This window comes from Rhopilema esculentum, chromosome 7 (assembly GCF_057945365.1).
Source record: "Rhopilema esculentum isolate cy_ngs chromosome 7, ASM5794536v1, whole genome shotgun sequence".
Classification (NCBI taxonomy): domain Eukaryota; kingdom Metazoa; phylum Cnidaria; class Scyphozoa; order Rhizostomeae; family Rhizostomatidae; genus Rhopilema; species Rhopilema esculentum.
In genome coordinates, this window is record NC_142821.1 from 8,243,869 (window position 1) to 8,267,588 (window position 23,720).

The following is a 23,720-nucleotide window of genomic DNA, read 5'->3' on the forward strand; positions in this document are numbered from 1 at the left end:
CCTTTTAGCATCAAAAAAGTTTCACAAAACTCTGAGGAGTGTCACAAAACTGTTTCACAAAACTGTGTTTTATGCTCTGAGGAGTGTAAGACGAAAAAGCTTTCAGCCAATATGCTGTAAAATGTTTGCAGCTTGTTTTCAAAGCCATTTTCAAGTTCTGTGTCGCCAAAAAACTGGTCACTATTATAATTATTCGTCGAAAATCTTGATAATCAAGTGCTGCTTATATTTGTCCGCAAAGATTCCATAATATACTAAAATGCGTGCGGTACAATATGATGCTATAATAACGATCAATGTAAGTAAATTGTACCAGGAAAATTTTTTTTTTAAAATAATTAACTTTTATTTTAAATTTTTAAATTAAAATAGTTAAATTAATATGATAAATAATTATTGTTAAAAGAAATTTTCCTGGTACAATTTACTTACATTTATCGTTGTCATATTTGTCCGTCGCGGGCTCAATCTACCAGTAAGTGCTACTTTAAGTGGCCTTTTTCTGTCCAAAAAACAAGTTCTTTCTTAATTTGATTCCTCCTTCTGCTAAATTCATTCAGTGTCAAACTGTTTATCGTAATGTACTTAAGTCTTCTCCCAACAAAAACACCCAATCTTTATGGAAGAATACCAGCCAGAGCATGAACTTCCAGTATGATGTTTACAGGAATACTAGAGAAGTATTGAAGGCTGTTAGATCAGAACAAAAAGAGCGCCTTCCAAACAAAACCATCTTATATCTCAAGGTTACGATCTTCCTTTCATCTTTGACCACTCTCTTCTCATGGCTTCTAAAATATGGACGACAGTTCAAAGCAAGATGCCTAAGAACATTTACAGTTTCACTATTAAAAAATCTGAGCAACACCCTTGCCACGAGAAAAAAACCTATCTAAGAGGAACATTACTCAGTCGTCTGATTGCTCTTTTTGTCATATGCCAGAAACGTTACTTCACACTGTGGCAGCTGCAAAACATACTTCGAAGAAGGCTGATACACATGACGCCACAACTCTGCATTAAACTTTCTATCACAGTCTTTCAAAGCTAAATCTCGTTGCTCTCTTTCCGTTGACCTTTCAGGTTTTCTCTCACCCATCATAACAGGAGAGTTTTTCCGTCCCGATCTACTTCTAGTCAGTTCTGACAATCGTCTATTGATACTCGAGCTTACAGTAGGATAGGAAACTAATTTGGATGTAAATGCTAACTGCAAGAGAGAGAAATACTTGCCTCTCGTTCACAGCCTAAGCTCAGCCTATTCTTCTATTATATTTGTCAATCTTTCTATCAGTTCCCTAGGTATCCCTTTGGTCTTCTTTCATCGACATTTGTGTGCAACGCTCTAGATAACAGCGAGAATCATCTTCGTTTCATGATCTCCAAACTATCCAACCTAACTATCCGTACAACCTATTACATTATCAGCCAAGTGTTTTTATAAACTCGTCAAGGCGAAACTGCCATTAACGTCTCTTACTGGCTTTTTGGAGATGTGGGGGCCATCAGGGTTGTGGAAAACGGAATTTGAAGAAATTTTGTAGTGGATTAGGAAAATCTGGAAATTTCTCGATGGGACGGAGAATTTTTTTCTACTTCAAAAATTCCAAAAAGCAGATTATTAACCAGTCTTTATTATTCCACCCAACACCTTTTGTCAGCAGCTAATGGATGTATAAGAGAACATCCAAATTAGAATGGTCGGCAGACTCAGCTTTCGAAGAGTTTGTTGACATTCTTACGGGTGTGGATCTTAGGTTGGCACCCCTAGAACCATTATCTTAATGATACCCTATATAGGCCTACCCTTATGGAATTCTCATTCTCTACACTCATTTTTTTATAAGAATTGGCTATAAGAAACGAGTGCTGGACAGTCAGAATAAATTAAGAATTTTCAGTACTCGAAGCAAAAAGATTAAGAAACTATTAAATCGTGATAAAACTAAGAACAACTAAATTTTGTAGAATCCAAGAACATTATTGCCCTGTTGGCCTAGAATTTAAGACACAAGTGATAAAAATATACTTCCCACATCTAAATACAGCAACAGAACGAAAGCGAATCTCTTGGCGTGATAAAAAAGGGCATGAACATTTCATAACATCATGCATGGCATCATAATTAAGAAACTCTAAGAAACTGGAGTACTCAACATCGACCTTTGTTTCTTATAAAAAAAATGAGTGTATTCCAATAAGGTGCAAACACCTTTAATCTCTTGAAGACTAGCAAGACTTTCTTCAGCAAGGAAAATTCACCCCATAGGCTTAATAAACAAAGGGGCTGTAGTCCTCTTTATCATTCAAAATTTATATAGGCTTCAATCGGACAGTTGAATCCCAGTTTAGGAGTAAATTTCAGACCAAATATATACTAAGCCCCCCTAAACATTTAGCATCAACTGCACCGCGCCCATGTTTGATTTGGGACATGAGCCCCTCCCTCCATTACATAGAACAGGAATAGCCTCAAATATTACGCTGGGTACCAGGGCCACAAAATTTCGAGCACGGAATGGAACTCCAGCTGGTGTACGGAGGAAACGCTCCTTTGCATCTCCAATTCTGTTTTCTATTTCCGCGCTCGAATCTGGCTCTGGTACCGTAATTTAGTTTCCGTAGTCTCATTTCATGCAAATTTAAATGAGTCAAACCTTTACTTTTTTGCAGACAAACTATTTTTGCAGAGAGCGAAAATGGCTTTTTGTCAATGCAAAGATAACGAAATTTTCTCGATAATACGTGATGTGACAAATGGATCCTTAAAGAATTGTTATGAAAAGACAATCAGATCTGGTTCTTCTGACTTTCTGACGAAAAGACGATCAGATCATTCAGCGAACGAGGTTTTAACAGATCTATGTTTTTTCTACATTTATTATGCATCTTCGAATTATTTTGAGATAAAAAGGCGCAATTGTATCATCGGCAATTGTTTGCATTTATTTTGAAACGAGAAAAACATCATTAATTTTTCATTCATCAAAATCTTCTTTGAATATCTGAATTACTTTGAGACAAATTGGCGCAATTGTATCGTCGGCAATTGTGGATATTCCATATAGGGACTCAAGCTTACTCACTTTTTTCAAAATTTAATAACGCTGCCCGAAAACGTCGAGCATAAATTCCAAAAAACGATATTGTTTGCACTGATTTTGAAACGAGAAAAACATCATTAATTTTTCATTCATCAAAATCTTCTTTGAGTATCTGAATTATTTTGAGACACACTGGCGCAGTTGTATCGAAAAAACATTCAAGCATATAGCTTCAGCAAAACATTCGCAAGGCAAAATATTATAATGACCTTTTATGCAGAAAAAGCTAGGCCTATAATAACCAAATAGAGTTTCATAAATTGGTCATCATCTGGACGATATAAATGGTCGAGGTAATTGAGGTCAATATTTATACAGTAACTCCTCTCTAGGTTGATACATGACTATGATCTGTCTGAGGAAAATTTTGATCTTGAAATTTCGCTCTGACTTGGCATTTCATAGTGGTATACCAATTTTTTTGAAACCTTGAGAACTGTACTGAATTTCTGAAATGGATAGATCCGCTTCATTTTGTCCTTCCTTTCAATCTATGCCTTATTCCAAAAATTAGTGAAAATTTTTTTCTGAAGGGTACTTTCGGCTGTATGACTGTATGGCTTTTCTTATTATTTCTGGCATAGCCTCTCACATATTCGAAGCTTTTCAGCAAACACAGCGATCTTTGTTGTACAGTGCAATTTCTTTTTTAACTCAAATTACAACTGTTATATCAAGTATATTTGTATATAGTTTGTTGAGATGCATTTTGCCAACTGCTGAATGCAGATGTTGCAAGTACCAAATTGATGTAAATATATTGTACAGTAGAACCATTCTACATACAGTACACCCAGGGACGGATTGAGCGGGGGCTGTAGGGGGCGAAACACCCTCAAATATTTATGTGTCCTTCGGTAAATTTTGCTTCCATTCGGTAGAAGTCAGTTTTTGGTAGTCAGTAATAACAAAATAACGCCAAGATTTTATTTTATTAATTTTCTTATCTTCTTTATCATAAAGTTGAAAACCGAATTTTGAAAATGGGCGTTTCCATTATTTTCCACTAGCCTGAAGGGTGTGGCACCAAAATCCTATTAGTATCTAACACCCCCAATCGTTGTTGCTTAAATCCGTCGCTGAGTGCACCATACACTATTTTAAGGGTGCTAAAGGTCTGATGGAAGTGTATGAAGATAACACGAAACTTTTTTAACATCTGAAGAATATTATAAAATATTTGCCACTGGAAGGACAATTTTCGGTGTCTAGTGGAAAATAAAAGTTTTTTGCAATAAAAAATTGGGGTCAGGTATATAACATTTATTTTATCAAGTTGGATGCCAATTTATTGTTTGAATTTGATCGTTTTTCTTAATCCAACCCTTTTTAGGTAATATTTGTCCTCTACCCAACCAAAAGCAGGTTGAATTTTTTACCTAACCATTTTCTCTTCGGCCCCGACCCCGGTCATCAATAATGACCGGTCATTTTTTAAAACATAGGGGCCCAATAGCTATGTACAAAGAAGATGTCTGGTACGTAATATGAGCTCAGTAAGAAGACGGCAGCAAGAAGAGTTGTGCTTTATTTGTACAGATGTTTATAAAGAGAAAATATAAGGATATGGGGTGTCGAAAGTGTCAGAAGGCGTTGAACCAAGAAATGAAAACAAAAGATCCAAATCTGTATTGGAAATGATTCTCACACCAAAAAATTACATTAATTTTACTGCCTCATAAAAATAGTAGGTTTATATGATATATGATCGATCATATATGATATTTCAAGCACGTGCTATGCAAGTATTCAATGGCTTTAATCAGCCTGTCGATGACAGTATTGTGCAAACGTCAGCGATATAAAGTTGCAACATTAACTTTCAGCAAACAATTTGTCTTGCTAATGACGTTGAGTTGATTCAACATCATTTAGTAGCCGCAATCAAAAGCGAGCGGGACGCTAATTAGCGGAAATAGGAATTCCTCGCTTGGCATTCTGAAATTGCAGCAGCCTAACCCCCTAAACCCCCAGTATCAGAAAAAACGTGTCGTTCGGCTGCAGCCAAAGGGTTCACCCGATGCATCAACCCGTCCTGGCGAAGATGTGCCAACTCCCCTTTTGGCACGGCCAAAATAAAAATTTGCAAAATTGAATTGCTTATGATGTTGAGTCAACATCATTTCGTAGCCACAAGAAGTAGAAAGCGGGACACTGGACACTAATTAGAGGAAAATGGAAATTCTTCGCGTAGCATTCTGTTATGGAAACGTGTCACTTCGTTGCTTGCTTGCTTGCTTGCTTGCTTGCTTGCTTGCTTGCTTGCTTGCTTGCTTGCTTGCTTGCTTGCTTGCTTGCTTGCTTGCTTGCTTGCTTGCTTGCTTGCTTGCTTGCTTGCTTGCTTGCTTGCTTGCTTGCTTGCTTGCTTGCTTGCTTGCTTGCTTGCTCGACTTTGCAGGAATATTGCCGACTCGCTGGCTCCAAAGGGGCATTTTCCCCTTTCGCCCCCCCCCAATGTCTGCTACAACGATAGAGTTAAAGCGCGAAAACAAAGGACACTATGCAAATTGTTGTTTGAGGGGGCAATTTTTAATAAATGATAAATGAGTGTACCAATAGCCATGTTTATTAATGTAATGGTATTTAACTTATGCTACTAATTTCTTAGGGGGAAGGAGGCAAGGCCGTCCGACCCTTTCCATGAGTCTCAGTGCTAGCGTTAAAAACTAATTGAAAGATTATTCAAAAGCCTATGGAGGTTACCAATGATTCAAGGTGCAGTTAGACAACAAAGGGAACTATAAAAATGCTAGACGCGAAAATTTTTAGATAAATAATTTCACAGACAAGGGAATAAACATGGCCAAATCTAGCACTATTACAATGTGGCCAGATACTCCTAACCCCAAAATGCAGCTGTGCACAAAAAATGCAGCTGTGCATGAATTGTTTGAAGATGCTATGAATTTACTTATTCATCCCACATGGTGTCGGTGAAGTAAAAAAATATCTATACACTTCTGGCAAAATGCGGTCTAGCCAATTCTTCTAAAAATGCGTAAAAAGTATTTCGTATAGAAAAATAAAAATGTTTCGAAGATTGTAGTTCTAAAATGGTGCAAATAGCAGATATTTCTGCAACCCAAAAATTTTCCAATAGAGATTATGATGTCCATTATCCAATGTAACAGTGTCACTGTCACAGGTTTTTTCCCTCAAGTTGATGAATCTGCGGCTCCGCGAAGGCGCTATGATGGCCACGCCATTTCGGCATGTTAGACCGTGGGAATTATCTTCAAAAAATCATTCACAGAGGCTTGAAGGGGAAGCGCCAATTCAAGATGGCTGCCGACACATCTGATCCACGTGGAGTGAGATCTTGGAGGCGTCTTGCTGACGTGAGTACGATAGAAACATGTGATGATCGAGTACGGAAGCATTCGCGTAGGAGAATATCTCCAAACCTGAAAGGAACTTTTCCCAGCGATATTAAGAAGGTATTCGTGTCTGCGTGGTTAGGCCTTTACAGTCTTATCCCGTGGCGATGCGTTAAAAACAGAAAGATAAAGACCGTACGCGATCATAAAGTTTCAAGAAAAGTTTGGGTATGTATGCTATTTATATCTTTTTTCATTTTCTTCTATATTTTTGTAGCAAGGAGCTTTTGAACCTAAATTCGATTTTGATTTTGAATTTTGATTTGAACAATTTCTCATTTTCAATTCATTTTAAAAAAATCGCCCTTCAACGCCGAGACCCATTAACTTGCAAAAATTTACTTTTTATCAAAATAAGGTCAATGAAAGACTTAACTTATCAGAGTCAAGAAATATTTTTGCAAGGTTTCATCAAGTCTCTCTATTAGGGCTTTCCGTACTTTGTAACTGCCCAAATCTGTATTTGATTTTTTTCTTCTTCCCTGACCAGTAGATGTAAGAAGCAGATATTTAGAATGTTTAGAAAATTTTTCAGCGTTGGCAAAAAAATTGCATCAGAACATTTTCAAATAAAATTTTGGACCATAAAAAACAACGAAGTTATTTGTCAATATTTTCAAAAATTTCTTCCGAGGTTTTTCCATTTTCTAGAGAAAATCGTTCTCTTTTTCTAGAGAAAAGAAGAAAGATAATTTTTTGAACGTAAATAGAAAAGGCGTACATTTTTGCCACTTTCGACCTGAAAGCATATGCAATAACGCAATTTAGGAAGACACGGAAAAAAAACAGATCGTTATTAAGCCTTGTCGTTTTTTGCGTAAATATTGTAAATAGAGGCTCCGATGAAGTGATCTTCTCCTTATAGAACTGGAATCGATTAGTTTCTATTTTTTCGCACCTTCTTATCGGTCTATAGGGAGTAACAATTATTAGATAAGTAGATGTAGCATATTGTTACAAATCGTGTGAAATTTTTATTTTAGATCTCATCAAAATAAATTTATGATGGCTTTTGCAATTTAACCATTTTTTAACGGAAGAAAAAAGTTGATATTGAAAGTTGTTTTAAAAATCAGATATCTAATATATAAGTTCTGTGCCATTGAAAAGTCATCTTGACTTATATGGATGCTTCTGTTTATTCAAACAGCTGTTGATACTGAAAATATGATACTAACATCCCTTAAGAAACCTTTCAGTATAACTGTCAGGTCAAGTTTTTCAAAATTGTTTAGAGCACGGGAAAATCATGTAAATAATGAATGAATTACCCACTCTCTTGCAAAATAAATAGCAAGTTGTGTGAAGAGAAATGTAAAGTTTTGAATAAAGCAAAATTTAAGACAAACAATGAAGGAATTCAGGAACTTTGAATGAAATTCACAGGGTAATTGAATTTGGTAAACAATTTGCTCAACTATTTGGTGTTCCTGTACCCCTACCATTCATTAAATCTACCCATGACTGTAGCTCTTTTACATTTCATAATTCCTTTTTTATCTATTTAAAGTCCAGATAAGTTTATATGATAATTTTGACCCTTATCTTAGGTCCGCTACTTCCTCCAGGCACTAAGGGGTGTCCAACAAATTTAGTGGGGACTCTTCTTTTTGAAATGTTACTCAAAACCCTTTAAGCCCTCATTCACATTCTTCATCAGGGGCACTACCTCCCTGGCCAAGCTCTGTCTGTTTTATCATTATACCTTAATGACTGTTTGAATGAATGAATCAAATGAATGACTTAATCTTCTCAAGCAATCAATCTTCTTCTATTAACAGTCTAAATGAAAACTGTAGATGAAGTTCTTGGATATAAATATGTTTGAACCTCACTATGATGATAATGCAATTGGCATGTTCTAGATTGCACAATTTACACTAAACTCAATAGAATTATCAATATTTTGATTGGTACAAACTGCATCAAAATGGATTTCTGTGAGAAAAAATGCAACATGTCTGCCAATTTTGTCCACCCTGCAAGTGTTTTTACAGCTCCAAATTTGGTTGATAGAGGCCAAATGGGCAGAGAAAACATATTTTGAACAAAACATTTTGAAAAATTCAACAGAGAAAACATATTTAGAATAGATAATAAACTAAGGCTGCAAGAAAGGAAAAATACTCCACTCCATGACAATAAGCAGATTTTCAGACCTACCACATTGACCTCTAAAAGGATGACACATGTTATTTGTCATGTATTTGTGAAAACATAATGGCATTGCATTGAATGGAACAATTTTTGTGCTTGAAAAGTTAAGTTTGAGATTTAAGTTTAATGTACAAAATTCCAATCATTGACAGAAATTAGAGGAGTATATGGGGACTCATGCTTCCCCAATAAGTGTTCTTGTAGGAAATCAACTGGCTTTCATCGGATAATTGTTAATGTTCAGTGTGCATCCAAGATGTTATAATCATGGTTGAAAATGACGCCCCCTCCCCCTAAATGAAAGCCTTAATTACTGACACTGCTTCCAACTATAAAGCATCATGCCTTGTTAGAGGAATGACAGTGAGAGGTCATCCTTCTTAGTATCTTTTCTTTTACTGTCCTGCTCAGACACTTACACCAGACCATTTTCTAGTAAAACATTGGGCCATTGGTTTTTCTTTGCATGATTAAATAGAGACATTAAGGGTAAATTGAAATATAAAAGGGGAATTTCACTTATACTGACCTGACCATTGAGTTATCTGTACAGACTGTACAAAGGGAAAGTTGGTAATATAGTGTCATCTTTTGGTGGACCTGGTCAGTTTCAGCAAGCAGAAGTAGGTCATCTTGGGAAAGACCAAAAATGGTAAATATTGAATATTGGAATTTGATATAAGAAATTGGTCTTTGTCCAAGTTGTACAAAGAATAACAGCTTGGCTTAGGAAATAGATCAAGAAACCTGATCCAGAATAACTTGGGACCAACACAATGGTTTGTTTGCAGTGGCAGATTTAGGGGGGGGGGCCACTAGGGGCAGTAGCCCCTCCCTCACAAGTCAACATTACAATAGACGAGACTATGGGACATGTTGATAAAACAAAGCTTAAATATATTGCCTCAGGTTTTCCTTTAGTCAAAATCCATTTTAGATACAGTTTCTGGCCATCCCTAAGACACCTTGATTTTAGAATTTTTCTTTCCGCCAACCATGGTGACGATCTCTCGCCAATCCCTCCACTTTCAAATACGTTTCTCCGCCGGCCTTGCTTAGACTCAAAATGGCTTAAGCAGTAACTTTAAGGATGTCTGTGAGATCATTTATGGTAGGTTAATTGTTAGAGTTTCAAACAACACTTTTTAAGGCTTAAAAAATTTTTTAGGCTTGCAGATTAAGTTAAAAATCATTGAAATTTTTGAACAGGGTAAGCAGATTGCACCCTTTGAAGGCCCCCTTATACCGAGGGACATCCGGAGGTACCAAATGTATGACCAATTTAATTAAGATTTGCACTCAAAAGGTACAGTTTCAATAAATATTTCAAACTATGGCAACTCCAGGATGCGCTCCCTAATGCTGCTGCTAGCATTCGTTATCTTTTATAATCTCTTTGTCTTAGGCTCACTAACGAAGATAATTTTTCTCCAGGTTTGTATCAAATCATATCCTTCTTGAAAAAGTTTGTCAGATGGTGCTGTTGAGCGAAAGAACCAGCTTGCTGGAGACGGTACTGACCATGTCCGACATGCCCCACGAGAAAGATGGTGGCGGCGACCCAATGTCATGCCCCCTTTGGGACAGTGGTGTTATGGAATCAACAGAGCTGGAACTAGAAGAACAAGGAGCTATAGATAGAAGTACAATTGTCATTTCAACGGAGTTTGTACATGCCGGTTCGATGCTAACTGCCTTCCAGAGCATGGGTGACCCATCAAAACTGCCACTAGATTCACTTCACAGCAGGCCACAGAGTTGTTTCGACAATTATCAAGCATTTTGCATAGCAGCAACGTATTACCCAGGCGCTGTACCTGTGGAGAGTCCAAGCAGTGAAGTCATACCACCATATCACGATATACCACCATTGGGTGAGGTTGATGCATGTGACCATGAGAGTTGGATGTCCAGGATGAGTTGCCTGAAGCTACTTGATCGCTCGAAAAGTTCTCGCCGTTGTCAGTTCTCAAGAATTCCAAGAGATACATGGGTGTTTGAGTTTCCTCAAGAGCTGTGTGGCCGGCTCATCGGAAAGGGTGGGCGCACCATACAATCAATCATGCAAGATTCTGGAACTTACCTGACACTGTGCTCTGGAAAAATGAATGCGTCTGATCAGGTTCTTAAAATCACTGGCACAGAAAACCAGATTCTAAAAGCGATCAAGATCATCGATTCGAAATTCTCCAGCGATGTCAAGGCAGCTGAAAGCAGGGTACTGCCATTGACGAGAAGCGATCAGGCCGTAGAGGTGAGGCAGGTTCAGATCCCAACAGACAAAGAGGTGGATGTGGTGATTGCAAACATTCTAAATGCTGGTCACCTCTATCTTGCTATGCCCAGGTTAGCAGCGGTGGGACATATGAATGCATTTGAGAAAGAAATGGCAAAATGCTACAGCTTGGGTCATATTCCTAAAATGGACAGAGTCCCTCTTCCTGGAACCTACTGTGTTGCAAAGTCTGGTGATAAATGGGTTAGGATTCAGGTTGTCAGCAGTTTTGCACAGTCCAAGAAGGTTGAAGCGATTCTTGTAGACTATGGAACCTATGTCATGTTTCCAATTTCGTCACTGCGCAAGATCAGGTACCTTGAAGCTAGACCTCACCTACTCAGTCTTATCTTTAGATACACCTAGATAATTTGGAGCAGCTTAGGATTATCTGAGAAATATCTCTTTTCTTCCTTTTGCCTTGTTTTCCCTCCTTGCTTTGGCTTTCCACTTCAAGATCATTTGCTAATCATCATCAGTCAAAAGGCTACCATATTCATTTGAATTCGCCGTTCCGGGTTGATATCATTGATTCTGCATCTCGCTATCTACAGACCTTTCTCAAAAATGGACATCAGATTTGAAATCTTCATTTTGAAATTAGTTTATATTGAGAACTTCATGTTGTTTGGACCTTTCGGTCATGAGTCACTTTGTTTTGAATATTTAGATATTTCTTTAGATTTGACCGGAATTTGCTGCTGTAGCGAAAAATTTTCACTACAGCAACAAATTCCAATGGGATGTATAGGAAAAGCTAAATTTTGAAAATGGGGTAATTCGCTGCGTGACGGCCCAAACAATATGAAATTTTCGGCACAGACTAATTTCAACATGAAAATTCCGATTCTGTGATCCATTTTTGGCAAATATGATGATAAAAAATTGCCCCTAACAGAGAATGGCTTTATTTGTACTGTGTGTGTTGCAAAATAACAATAAGTATTTATTGCAGTCAGCATCCTCTCCATTAAGATTGTAGCTGTAAAATATTTATGCTCACAATTAAGCATTTACTAATCGATTACAAAAGTCGTTATTAAATTTCTAATGATGAAACTTGCATCATGCTCATGGCTGCACTTTAGAGTTCATAGCTAAAGAGTCAGCTCTTTGCTAAAGAGTTCATACTGTCTGGGCAACATTTTAATGCCAATACTTTTTGTCTGCTCTGCTCGAAACATCGATCGTCACCTTGAAAAATGCATTAGACTTTTGTTCGTAGCTCTTTAAAATTCAAAGTCAAACGTAAGCTAGTTAACCTTGTCTGCCAAAATGCCCTAACCTTCTCAGTTTCCAGCATAACGACTAATTCTCTGAATGCCTTCTTCTTCGAACTGGATCTCTGAAACATTTATTTTGTTTGACAGGGCAGATTTCTTGGAGATGCCGTTCCTGGCTGTTGAATGTTGTTTGGCTAACATAATACCGCTAAATGGTAAGTTGCTAAAATTTCTAAATTTTTGAAGCAAAAAGTCTAAAGATCGCCAAATTTGCCCCTAGGATCGTTGGATATAACGTTATTTTTCACGAAAACTCTGTTGGTTTTAAAGTGACATTCAAGATAGAGTCCACGTTCAGTTTATGGCAATAGTTCTGCCATGCGTGCAAATTGTACGCATGGCATTCTTTGGTAGTCTGCAATGCGTGGATCTGGAAGTCTTTGTGAAGGTTAGCTGATGCAGGGGAGAGGTTGATCTCATGACAAAATATATTGGTTAAGAAAAGGCACCTTCTGCTACTAGGGAATAGTACGACAGCCCCCTCAATATTGATAGAAACCACGGTAAACGCCTACAATAGCCCATCATGAAGCCTTTCAACCTAACAAGCAAGACTCCGTAGTGAGCTTCCTTGATGTTTATAGACATTTGCCAATGAAATCCAATAGTATTCGATTTGCGCTTGAGACAACAAATCGGCTCGTGCATAGTGAACAAGTTGCTAATTGGAGGATTTTGATTGGTCTATAGGTAAATCCGAGTGGTACAGGTTAAAAATGGCCCCTATAAGAATCAAGATTGCTATTTGCTATTGAAGATTGCTATTCGCTATTGAAGCCAACTTTATTGAAGCTCGAGATTAATCACGTGTGACGATCTATGAAACAAACAGAAAAGAAACCAGAAAGGGCTATTGTTTCTATTCTACTAACTAACGTAAATTGGCAAAACATGTGGGTCGTTCAAAACAATCCCGCGGTTGTTGCTACATCAGCAAAAATCATAGTTATATTTAGCCTTTGTTATGATTATATTAGCAGGAGTTTGGAAGATATCTTCAAGATAAAATGTTATCTTGATATCATTCTTACTTTACGGAGTAAAATCAGAAATGGAATAATCCATGCATGCTTAGAATAATAAAAATATTAATTTTTCAATGTTTTAATGGATGCGTAGGTATCGGATTTTCATTAATAGCAACCATGTGAATCAAGCGTGATTTTACTGTTGCCTTCAACTTCAATCGCCCTAAAAATAAATCTCACATTGCTCATGAACTGCTTTGCAATAGCTTAAGTGTTACTGTGATGTCTGTCTTCCCGTTTGAATAAAACCGACACATGCTCTTAGTTTTGATTTATTTTTGGTGATGAATCAGTTTGCCCAAGAAGTTATCTGACAAACTACTGTTACGATGTGTCCCACAATTAAAAACATTCAAGAAAGTTGCACGTTGCGTTCATGCTTTCAGCAGAATAGCGCTGTTTTTTAAGGACACACTTTGTAGGAATACCGACGCTAGACTTGATAAAAATTATGAACTATCTACGAATAGCCAAGCCTCAGATAGAAAATTTCCGAAATTAAATACTTATTGCATTGATCCTTCTTTAGATATAGTTAGATATCATTCTTAAGCCAAGACTATCTTAATTTCCGAAACTAAATACTAGACTAAATTTCCGAAATTAAATACTTATTGCATTGTTCCTTCTTTGGATATAGTTAGATATCATTCTTTAGCCAAGTCTATCTAAATTTCCGAAACTAAATACTAGACTAAATTTCCGAAATTAAATACTTATTGCATTGTTCCTTCTTTGGATATAGTTAGATATCATTCTTTAGCCAAGTCTATCTAAATTTCCGAAACTAAATACTAGACTAAATTTCCGAAATTAAATACTTATTGCATTGATCCTTCTTTGGATATAGTTAGATATCATTCTTAAGCCAAGACTATCTTAATTTCCGAAACTAAATACTAGACTAAATTTCCGAAATTAAATACTTATTGCATTGTTCCTTCTTTGGATATAGTTAGATATCATTCTTTAGCCAAGTCTATCTAAATTTCCGAAACTAAATACTAGACTAAATTTCCGAAATTAAATACTTATTGCATTGTTCCTTCTTTGGATATAGTTAGATATCATTCTTTAGCCAAGTCTATCTAAATTTCCGAAACTAAATACTAGACTAAATTTCCGAAATTAAATACTTATTGCATTGTTCCTTCTTTGGATATAGTTAGATATCATTCTTTAGCCAAGTCTATCTAAATTTCCGAAACTAAATACTAGACTAAATTTCCGAAATTAAATACTTATTGCATTGATCCTTCTTTGGATATAGTTAGATATCATTCTTTAGCCAAGACTATCTAAATTTCCGAAACTAAATACTAGACTAAATTTCCGAAATTAAATACTTATTGCATTGTTCCTTCTTTGGATATAGTTAGATATCATTCTTTAGCCAAGTCTATCTAAATTTCCGAAACTAAATACTAGACTAAATTTCCGAAATTAAATACTTATTGCATTGTTCCTTCTTTGGATATAGTTAGATATCATTCTTTAGCCAAGTCTATCTAAATTTCCGAAACTAAATACTAGACTAAATTTCCGAAATTAAATACTTATTGCATTGTTCCTTCTTTGGATATAGTTAGATATCATTCTTTAGCCAAGTCTATCTAAATTTCCGAAACTAAATACTAGACTAAATTTCCGAAATTAAATACTTATTGCATTGATCCTTCTTTGGATATAGTTAGATATCATTCTTTAGCCAAGACTATCTAAATTTCCGAAACTAAATACTAGACTAAATTTCCGAAATTAAATACTTATTGCATTGTTCCTTCTTTGAATATAGTTAGATATCATTCTTTGCCAAGACCAGTTAAATGTACCTCAACTCACACGAAACTCACACTTTGCGCTCAATAATCAAATAAACGTATTATTATATTATGTTTTTATATTTTTATATCATTATATCATTATATTATAATATTATTATATTATTATATTATTATAGTATTATAGTATTATAGTATTATTATTATATTATTATATTATTATTATATTATATTATATTATATTATATTATATTATATTATATTATATTATATTATATTATATTATATTATATTATATTATATTATATTATATTATATTATATTATATTATATTATATTATATTATATCATATTATATTTTATTATATTTTATTTTATCAAATTTTGTCTTGTTGTATTGCATTAAAATTACATTAAAGTTATTAATATTACATTAACATATGCAATTCCGACTATTTTGAGTCATTGACGTTAAGAGTTTTACTTATTTATGAAGTGCTGTTTTAAATCCGCGAGCTTTTTTGCTTCGTAAGGAACTGCCGATTAACGCTGAAGTGTTTCATGGCGCTCTGACGTTTATTTCCACTGATACTTCTCATCCGGGTTTCACAACCGATCAATTATGACGCGGGCAAACTGAGTCTTATTATGTGCATGGACATAACTTATTTTTAGTCTGATACACAAATAATCTTGAACGTTGCTGTAGCTGTCAATAGAAACAGAACATCGTATGGGAAACTTTGACAACACTGCAGTGGCGTAGCGTGACTTTTTAAACTGGGTATTCTCTATTAAAGTAAAGGGTGGGGCAGGGTGTGGCTCGGTGGGGCTTGATGAAAACAGGAGGAAAATAGGAAGATTTAAAAGACTAGCTATTGACATTTCATCCAATTTTCTTTTTGGTTCGGTTGGCAAGTACTGCACTGTCAGGGCAGTACTATGATGAAAACGATACTTTGATAAAGAACCCAACGCAAATACACTCTCCCAACTCATTTATTGCATCGAATTACCACTAACCATTTCATCAAAAGTAATTCAAATCATAACACATCATTGAAAGTCAGTAAAAATATACTGGTCGAAATATGTCACAATATTTTTTTGTAGAATTCTCTAAAATATGCACTGATGTAAAGAGGAAGTAACTGTAAACGCCTTCGAAAGTTTCGAAATTTTTCACATAGGGCAATCTAGACTTTTTCTTCATGGCCTAATCGTCATATTTTCAATACAAGTTAATGTTTGAAAGAATCGAAGGTGATGAGATCAGACTGCACAATAATGCAAACAAAATAGGCCAACAATATAACTGAATGCACCAGGCAACGAATAGGATATTATCCAAGCCTATCTGCATTTACCAGTGCCGTCGGAACGAAATTCATCTTGGGGGGGGGGGGGGGGGCTGCCCATTGTTTTCTTTCTCATTCATTACACTGTTATAAAGGAAACATACTGCAGTTTGACAATTGTTGGGGGGCTCCAGCCCCTTCCCCCGGTTCTGACAGGCCTGTTTACTTTATTCTAACACGTAATACAAACAGAAGCATCCCTGACTGACATTTCAAAATAACAAAATTGCCATTTCAAGGGCACAGATCTGAGTGTAGTATTATGTAGAAGCCTACCTTACCTTTCCACTTTGCTGTTGGTAAATTAGGGGTCAAATGAGAGAATGATTATTAAACAGTAATACGGACATAAAAATAGTTTCTGAATGAAGTCATATTTACTGTTTTCGATGAAGATCCATCACTCCAACCGCTCCGACGGCCATAAGCTGTTTATATCGATCTCAAAGCGAGACTATTTTGAACCAACTTTGAGGCTGTACGCTGCATATTTCGGAGCTGTCTAGTTTCCATACTGCTCGACCTGATGACGTAACTAGTTTACCCTAAATCTAGCCCTAAACTTAAACCTAAACCTAACCCTAACCCTAACCCTAACCCTAAACCCAACCCTAACCCTTTACTTGAAATAATTAAACATACTAATTTATGACTATAAATCATGCTTATTTATGACTATCAGGTCGAGTAGTATGTAAACTAGACAATTCCGGATATTTCTCGACGTACAGGACCATTGTTTTAGCTGATTAATAGTAAATATTATTCATGGAAAGGAGCATTTTGATTGGTTGAAGCACCGTCTAGGGTATTCACTGCGTATTCATGACCGATCTCCATTCAACATGAAGTAGCTCAATCTTGAAAATTAGAGTCAAAGATCTCCCAGCTTCTCAATGCTTTGCAGCGTTGTTGTTTCCATGAATTTCGTGATATTTTGTACTTGTACTAAATGTAGCATATCGAAGGCAACGAATTCAACCAGAATCAATAGCCCCAAAGCATTTTTTAGTAATTATAGTTTTACGTCTTATAATTTTTTCTTCTGAGAAATCTCAGGGTATTCACTGAATACCTTGAATACCCGGACTTTTTTATAAGAACAATTTTGTAAAAAAAAATAACTTAAAAGTTAGTCTAATTTTAAGAGCAAATTAGAAACAAGCTGGGACTGAGCTATTGTAAAATGTAATTTTAAACAAGCTTTCATCTCAAAACGAGAAGTTTTTGTCATCTAAAGGTGCTTTTTGGGTGAATTTTCAAACTTATCAGAGAATAAAAGTTGTCTCAATTTGTTGGCAAATAAGGCCTGGACATCTCCTTGCACTGTTTACACCCTATTAATTTAAGAACAAATTAAGAACAATCCAGCCTCATATTTTCGAAAAAATTAAGAACAGTCAGCCTGAACTGAAATTTACTGGTTCTTATAACAAGAAAGTCTATGATGTAAGACCAGTGTAATCAGATCAAACTTTAACACCTGCCTATCAGATCAAACTTTATCACCTGCCTATGAAAACTGCCAAAGTACGACAACCTTGACTTCCTACTGATCAAAAGGGGCTTGGAAGATTTTTTGGATAGAATTCAAAAAAGGGATAGAGTAAGGATTAAGAGTTTTTCTGGAAAAAGAAACGGAATACCTGATTTTTCTTTGGTCAAGAAAAATATGCTGTATTTTCGTCAGTAGGAAAGGGTATGAAGATATTTTTCGGCAAGAAGGGAAAGAATATTTCATACTGATGGGAATAAGAATTATATTTGGGTATTTCAAGCATTTGATATGTGATGTTAGGGGGGGGGGGGGTATTTTTAAGGAAATTAAGGACATGAACGGGGCTTATTGTCTGGGGAAAAGAAGAGACGATTCAAGGACTTTGGGTTATTCTGGACTCCAAGTGGGGTACATTATAGAAATCCTACTTTTTAAAGATTTGTAGGGGATTAGAAAATACTGCTTGAAGAAACTTTGCTAAAAGAAAGTATAGATCTGCAATAGTTGTATGATGCTTTCCTCCAAATGGTGAAATTTTCTTTGATCCTCGTGTGCTTATCCAAACCAACAACATTTGTTTATATAATACAACATTATAAAAATCTGCTGCAATTGAAGTAATTAACTTGAATGTTTCCTAGCTCTTTCACTGTTTTTGGTGCTTATAGAGCAACAAAGGTTCTTGCTTTTAAAATCAATTTTATTTTTTCGTAGGTGATTTATTCTTTTCAATGACCGTAACGAATCTCTTTCAAACGCTCACGGAAAATCGCAAGTTGAAGGCAGTTGCGCGCGCATCTACAAATGGCGTGCAGTATGTCGAGCTGTTCATCCAAGAAGATAACAAGGTTTGTTAAAAGCTCTATGGGTTTCGCATTGTTCTTGCACTGATAATTTTGACCTATGTAAGACTTTTCCTGTGAACAAAAAGGTATTTTCCTTAGTTTCTTATAGAATATCACAGTATTTTGATAAGGTTAGAATATCACAGTATTTTGGAAGATTATAGGTGAGAAAGCGTCATTTGAAGCAATGCCAAAAAGTTAAAGGGATTTTTGAATATACCCCCAGCTTTGAGATTGTCAGGCAGACTTATAGAAGGTTTAAAGATATCGACATATTACACGAATGTTTTGTAGAGATATCACAATTCAAGGGAAACCCACACGCACTGATGGTAGCGACACAGCCAAGGAGGCAATAGTATCATAGAAAGCAAACAGTTCTAGATAAAAAGCTTGTTGCATTAGGTTTTAAGGCAATATGTTAAGAATTTAATTCTATTAGAACGATCTCATCATTATGTGACAGGTGTTGCCACACGCAATGCATTCTGGTAGTTGTAGTTACGCGCGCCGTTGCTATCTACCTTGTTCACTGTGTTCCTCATGAACGAAAATATTGAAACTCACGGAGATTTGATTGAAGAAATGGGCCTAGATGTCGATAAGATGTCAGATGATAAAGATGGTTGGACGAAGTCGTAGGAAGACCTTTCAAACTTCGACAGCTCAAATAGTATGCCAAAGTGTGGAAGCGCCTACAAAAAGAGCCTATTGTCATAAATTAAAATATTAATACAAATAATAAAATGCTAACTAGATATAGCCAAGGTTTGCTATAAGTGTTTTACAAAACTTGCAGTTGCATTTGTCTGTAGTCCAGCTTTTGATGCCACCCTTGAAGATTTTTATGGTGCGAGACTCTTTGGTTTCACTTGGTAATGTCTGCCAAAATCTGCTTCCAACATATCGTATGTTTTCTATACCATGAGCAGTTGTATTTGCTCTTGGTACCAGAAGACCATCATTGTTTCTAAGATCGTATGATATGTTCTTTCTTTCGACATAGATATCTTACATGAAAGATAGATTTAAACTGTTTTTGGCTTTATATATCTCAATCATAAGCAACTGCAAGTTTTTTTGGTGAACTGATAATGGGTAATCTTTTGCTAGAAGCTCATCAAAGGAGGATTCAGTGTCTCTGTATACAATTCGCAAAGCTCTTTCATGAATTTTATTAATTCGACCATTTGTGGCTCTGTGTAACATCCAAATGAACGGACAATAACTGAAACGAGACACAATAAAACACCTCGTTATCAGTTTTATTTTTTCCGTGAAATTGGATACCCTTGCTAAGGCATAAAGTTTTTGACTTGCCTTCACACAAAGGTGATCAACATGAACATCAGAATCTAACTTTGAATCTAATGTTACACCAAGTAATTTTTCAGATTCAGATTCTGATATTTGCGAGGCACCAATATTTAGTGTCATTCCGTCAATTTTGCTCCGAATATTAAAAGATGACTCTTTTCTTCATTTAGTTTCATGACATTGTCAGAGAACCATTCTGAGAGTGTGTCTTTTTCTAATTTTGAGAGCACTGTCCTAATGTTCTTATTTCCAACATATAACGCTGTATCGTCTGCGTAATTGCATACTTCAGTATCATTCACTAGATAAAAAATTTCGTTTGTAAAGATATTTATAGGTTATGGAAAATAGGCTACGTCCGAGGTGTTTTTGAAAAACCCAATGTTAAAGCTGCCAAAACTCTTTCTTTCGTGAAGGCAGGAGTTCATGCATCCATGAAAAATGTAGACGCTGTTTTCGCCTACCTATATCAAGCAACTTGTGAAATAACCCATGCAAAATTCAATTGCAAGGCTGGTCAAAGAGGATGCTGTAAGCATGTCGCTGCCTTTTTATACTGTTTGTTGGATCTAGTCAATATGAAAATGTGTAAAATACCAGAAGATCCTGAAACTTGCATGAAAGTTCCTCATTTTCCTTTGTTTGTGTCTCTAATTCAAATGGAGATCCATCCATTTCTTTCATTGTCAAAATTTTCTAACTTCAGGGAAAATTTTAAAGGACTGCTGTTTCTTGAGCGTAGAGTTGCCCTTTACTTTAAGGGCTTCTTTTTTCGTTTTTTCGAGACAGCGGTTGGTACATTTATCATGTACATCTTACATCCACCAGTGAGATGCAGAGAGCAGACCCTATGTGCTGCTGTTGGGTTGAAATGCATCCTTGGGATCATATGCTACCAGCGTTTTCTTAGCAAGTTTTCCTTACTTTTATCATTTGGAATAATGTAAAAGGATAAATCCCGATTTACACGACTGTTGCTGAAGCATTCTGGCACACAACAGGTAAACCCTTCTTTTCCACAGTTGCGTTTTTAGGCCCACTCTCTATATCGACAGGACTAACGCCGCTTCCAATGTCTTCTATTGTCGCTCCATTGAAAGCACTGTCAATAGGCCGAGTCAGCGGGCAAGTTTCGAAAAAACTAGGGATTTCCTTTTCCATCAAATCTGCGTGAGTTTAAATATTTCCAATCATGATTTCGATTTAAATACTTTAATTACTTGGGCAAGCAGTGAGAAACAGTGAACAAGGTGGATCGCAACGGCACGCTTAACTACAACTACCATAATGCATTTCGTGTGGCAACACCTGTGACATAATAATGGGATCGGTACACTACCAAACATGAGTACACTTCGCAGGGCCGTCGGAAGAGGGGGGTGACGGGGGTGGAACCCCCTAGTAATTGTCAATCTGGATTTATTTCCTTTATAACAGTGTACGGAATTAGAGGCAATAAAATGGGCAGCCCCTCCCCCTCCAATATGAATTTCGTTCCGACGGTACTGCTTTTTAAATAGTCACGCGGACATTCTTTAAATCAGTAAAGAAACTTTCTCGACTCTTCGCGGAGCAGATTCGGATAATTTATACTTTTATTCTGAAGTTAATCTGCAGTGCCTTTTTGTCTCTTTCAGCTATTGTCTATAAATAGACGGCTGGTGGCCTGTGGAGCTGCGCAGTGGATCGATATGTAGCTGCGCATTTGTTTGACATGTATAACAAGGCATCACAGAGGTTTGTCAGATAATCCAACTAGGTGATAATTGCTTCCAGGAAAACCTATGTTTTCTTTAGAGGTTTCAAAACAGGATTCTAATGATAACAGTACTTTTTCTGTTTGTTGATAATCCTGTATAAATATTCGATTTATTATTATAATTATTATAATTTATTATAGTTTATTATTATAAATAATACAATTGATTTACGTTTAACCTGTTCATCTCATTTTATCTGTTAAATCTTCTAAGTGAAAGTCTTCATCGCTGTAGTTGCTTTGCTTGTCAAAAACAACTTTTGAAGATAGCATGGAAAACCGAAAAACAAACGAAAAAAAAGTACTTTCCATTCGACTCTCTTCAGGGTATAAACGTCGGATAACAACGAAAGTTAAACAGAAAATTTATATCCAGATGCGGTCCGAATCTGATTTGTTCCTTGCTTTGACCAATCAGCAACGTTTCTATTCATTGGAGTGTCGGATGAAAAGTTCTCTAGTATGTTATGTTTCCGCTTTCTGTGCTATCTTGAGTAACAACTTTGTAGATTCGTTACTCTAGCTTGAATTGCGGGACAAATTGACTCTATCGTACACGTTTCTTCCTGTTCATTGGTCCTCCCTGATAGTCAAGAAACATTGTTCGGAGAATGGGTTCAGTAATGTGAACAGTGAATTTGCCATTTGCCAAACAACTCTATCAACAGTTTGAGACGATATTTCAAGATTTTCAAGTTATTTTGCCAGTTTGCACTGAATATGGGGTGCTCAAGTTTATTTGGTCAGGTACTAACAAATATCTAGCTTGTGTAACACGTTGTGACATAGTCAGGTGTCTGAACTTAAAGCGTTTAATGAGATTTGAACTTGTCTAAGACGAATAAACAGCACACTTTTGCTGGTTAATTAAACTTTTCTTAATTTTGTTATATGTTTAATTTTCTAGAAATATATAAAGAGACAGCTCTGCTCATTTCATAATAATTCAATAATCGATTAAATCTATTAAAGGGTTAAGGGGGGTGTTTATATAGATAGAGCTGCCCCTATTAAGTTAGCTGGCTCTGTTTGCCAGGGTATTTTTTTCGCAGCGTTTGCATGCAGCAAGCACTGAAAGCCCTTACTACATTGCAGCCAAAATGAAAATTGCTATCTTTGCAAACTTAGAAAATACCTATCCTGTTTAAGCGAGAGGTCTTAGAAAATGAGCTAGCTTACCTCCACCCAGGGCCCAGACCCCCTGATTTTCCCCCACGTGATGTTTCAGACCCCCTGATTCCCCCCCCGTGATGTTTACGTACGCATTACACGGAAATTTGGGTGCAACACTCTTGTAAAAATGCCCATTTTACAAATGTAACGCTGCTGGTGAAATCAAAGCCAACGCCGACATCGATGCATCCTGCCTTGATAACTTATTTTTCAACTTTACTAGTCGCTGAAGATATCCCCTTCCATCCTGCAGACCCTCCAACACTCCTAATCCGCGGTTTCCCTCACTAGAACTTTCTAACCACCGGCTACCTTCATCCAAAGCAAAGACTATTTTCTCAACAACAATCATAATGATTTGTGTCTTCAATTTTGCAATAATAACCTTGGCAATTTTTTAATCGTTTCTCCACAAACAATCTTTTAGTGTATTAACATTTTATCTAGTTATTCATAGCATTTAGTAACCATAAGTTTTGATGTTGAGAATTCTATTCAGGACAGTAAATATTTATCGAAGAATTAATTTCATCTTTTCATATTCTACGTTTAGTATTTAAGGAAAGAATAAATCTTTGTCTTGGTGTTATATTATGATATTTATTATGGAATATATTATACTCATTACGAAGTGGATTGAAATTGAAAATTATTTTTCACGTGTTTTGCCTGCTATACTAGATTGTCGGTGCAAATAGCATGCTTTTAGGGTTGGTGAGTGCCTCTGTCTTAGCCGAAAAAGCTTGACCTAAACCAAAAAATGCA

The 23,720-nt window shown here is 36.1% G+C and overlaps 1 protein-coding gene across 1 annotated transcript; it reads left to right on the plus strand.

The window, feature by feature from the left end:
* Positions 1-5,737: 5,737 nt before the first annotated feature.
* Positions 5,738-23,702, plus strand: LOC135683337 (A-kinase anchor protein 1, mitochondrial). The gene is made up of 5 exons (XM_065198569.2): positions 5,738-6,649; positions 10,073-11,227; positions 12,284-12,351; positions 18,576-18,709; positions 21,661-23,702. Exons 2-5 carry the CDS (start codon positions 10,113-10,115, stop codon positions 21,718-21,720), a joined length of 1,377 nt encoding a protein of 458 aa, XP_065054641.2. The 5' UTR covers positions 5,738-6,649; positions 10,073-10,112; the 3' UTR covers positions 21,721-23,702.
* The last annotated feature ends 18 nt before the right edge of the window (positions 23,703-23,720 follow it).

Coding starts and splice junctions, on each gene's coding strand:
- LOC135683337 (XM_065198569.2), top strand. CDS start 10,113: ATGGTGCTGTTGAGCGAAAGAACCAGCTTGCTGGAGACGGTACTGACC. Junction 11,228..12,283: donor TCGTCACTGCGCAAGATCAG/GTACCTTGAAGC, acceptor TTTGTTTGACAG/GGCAGATTTCTTGGAGATGC. Junction 12,352..18,575: donor TAACATAATACCGCTAAATG/GTAAGTTGCTAA, acceptor ATTTTTTCGTAG/GTGATTTATTCTTTTCAATG.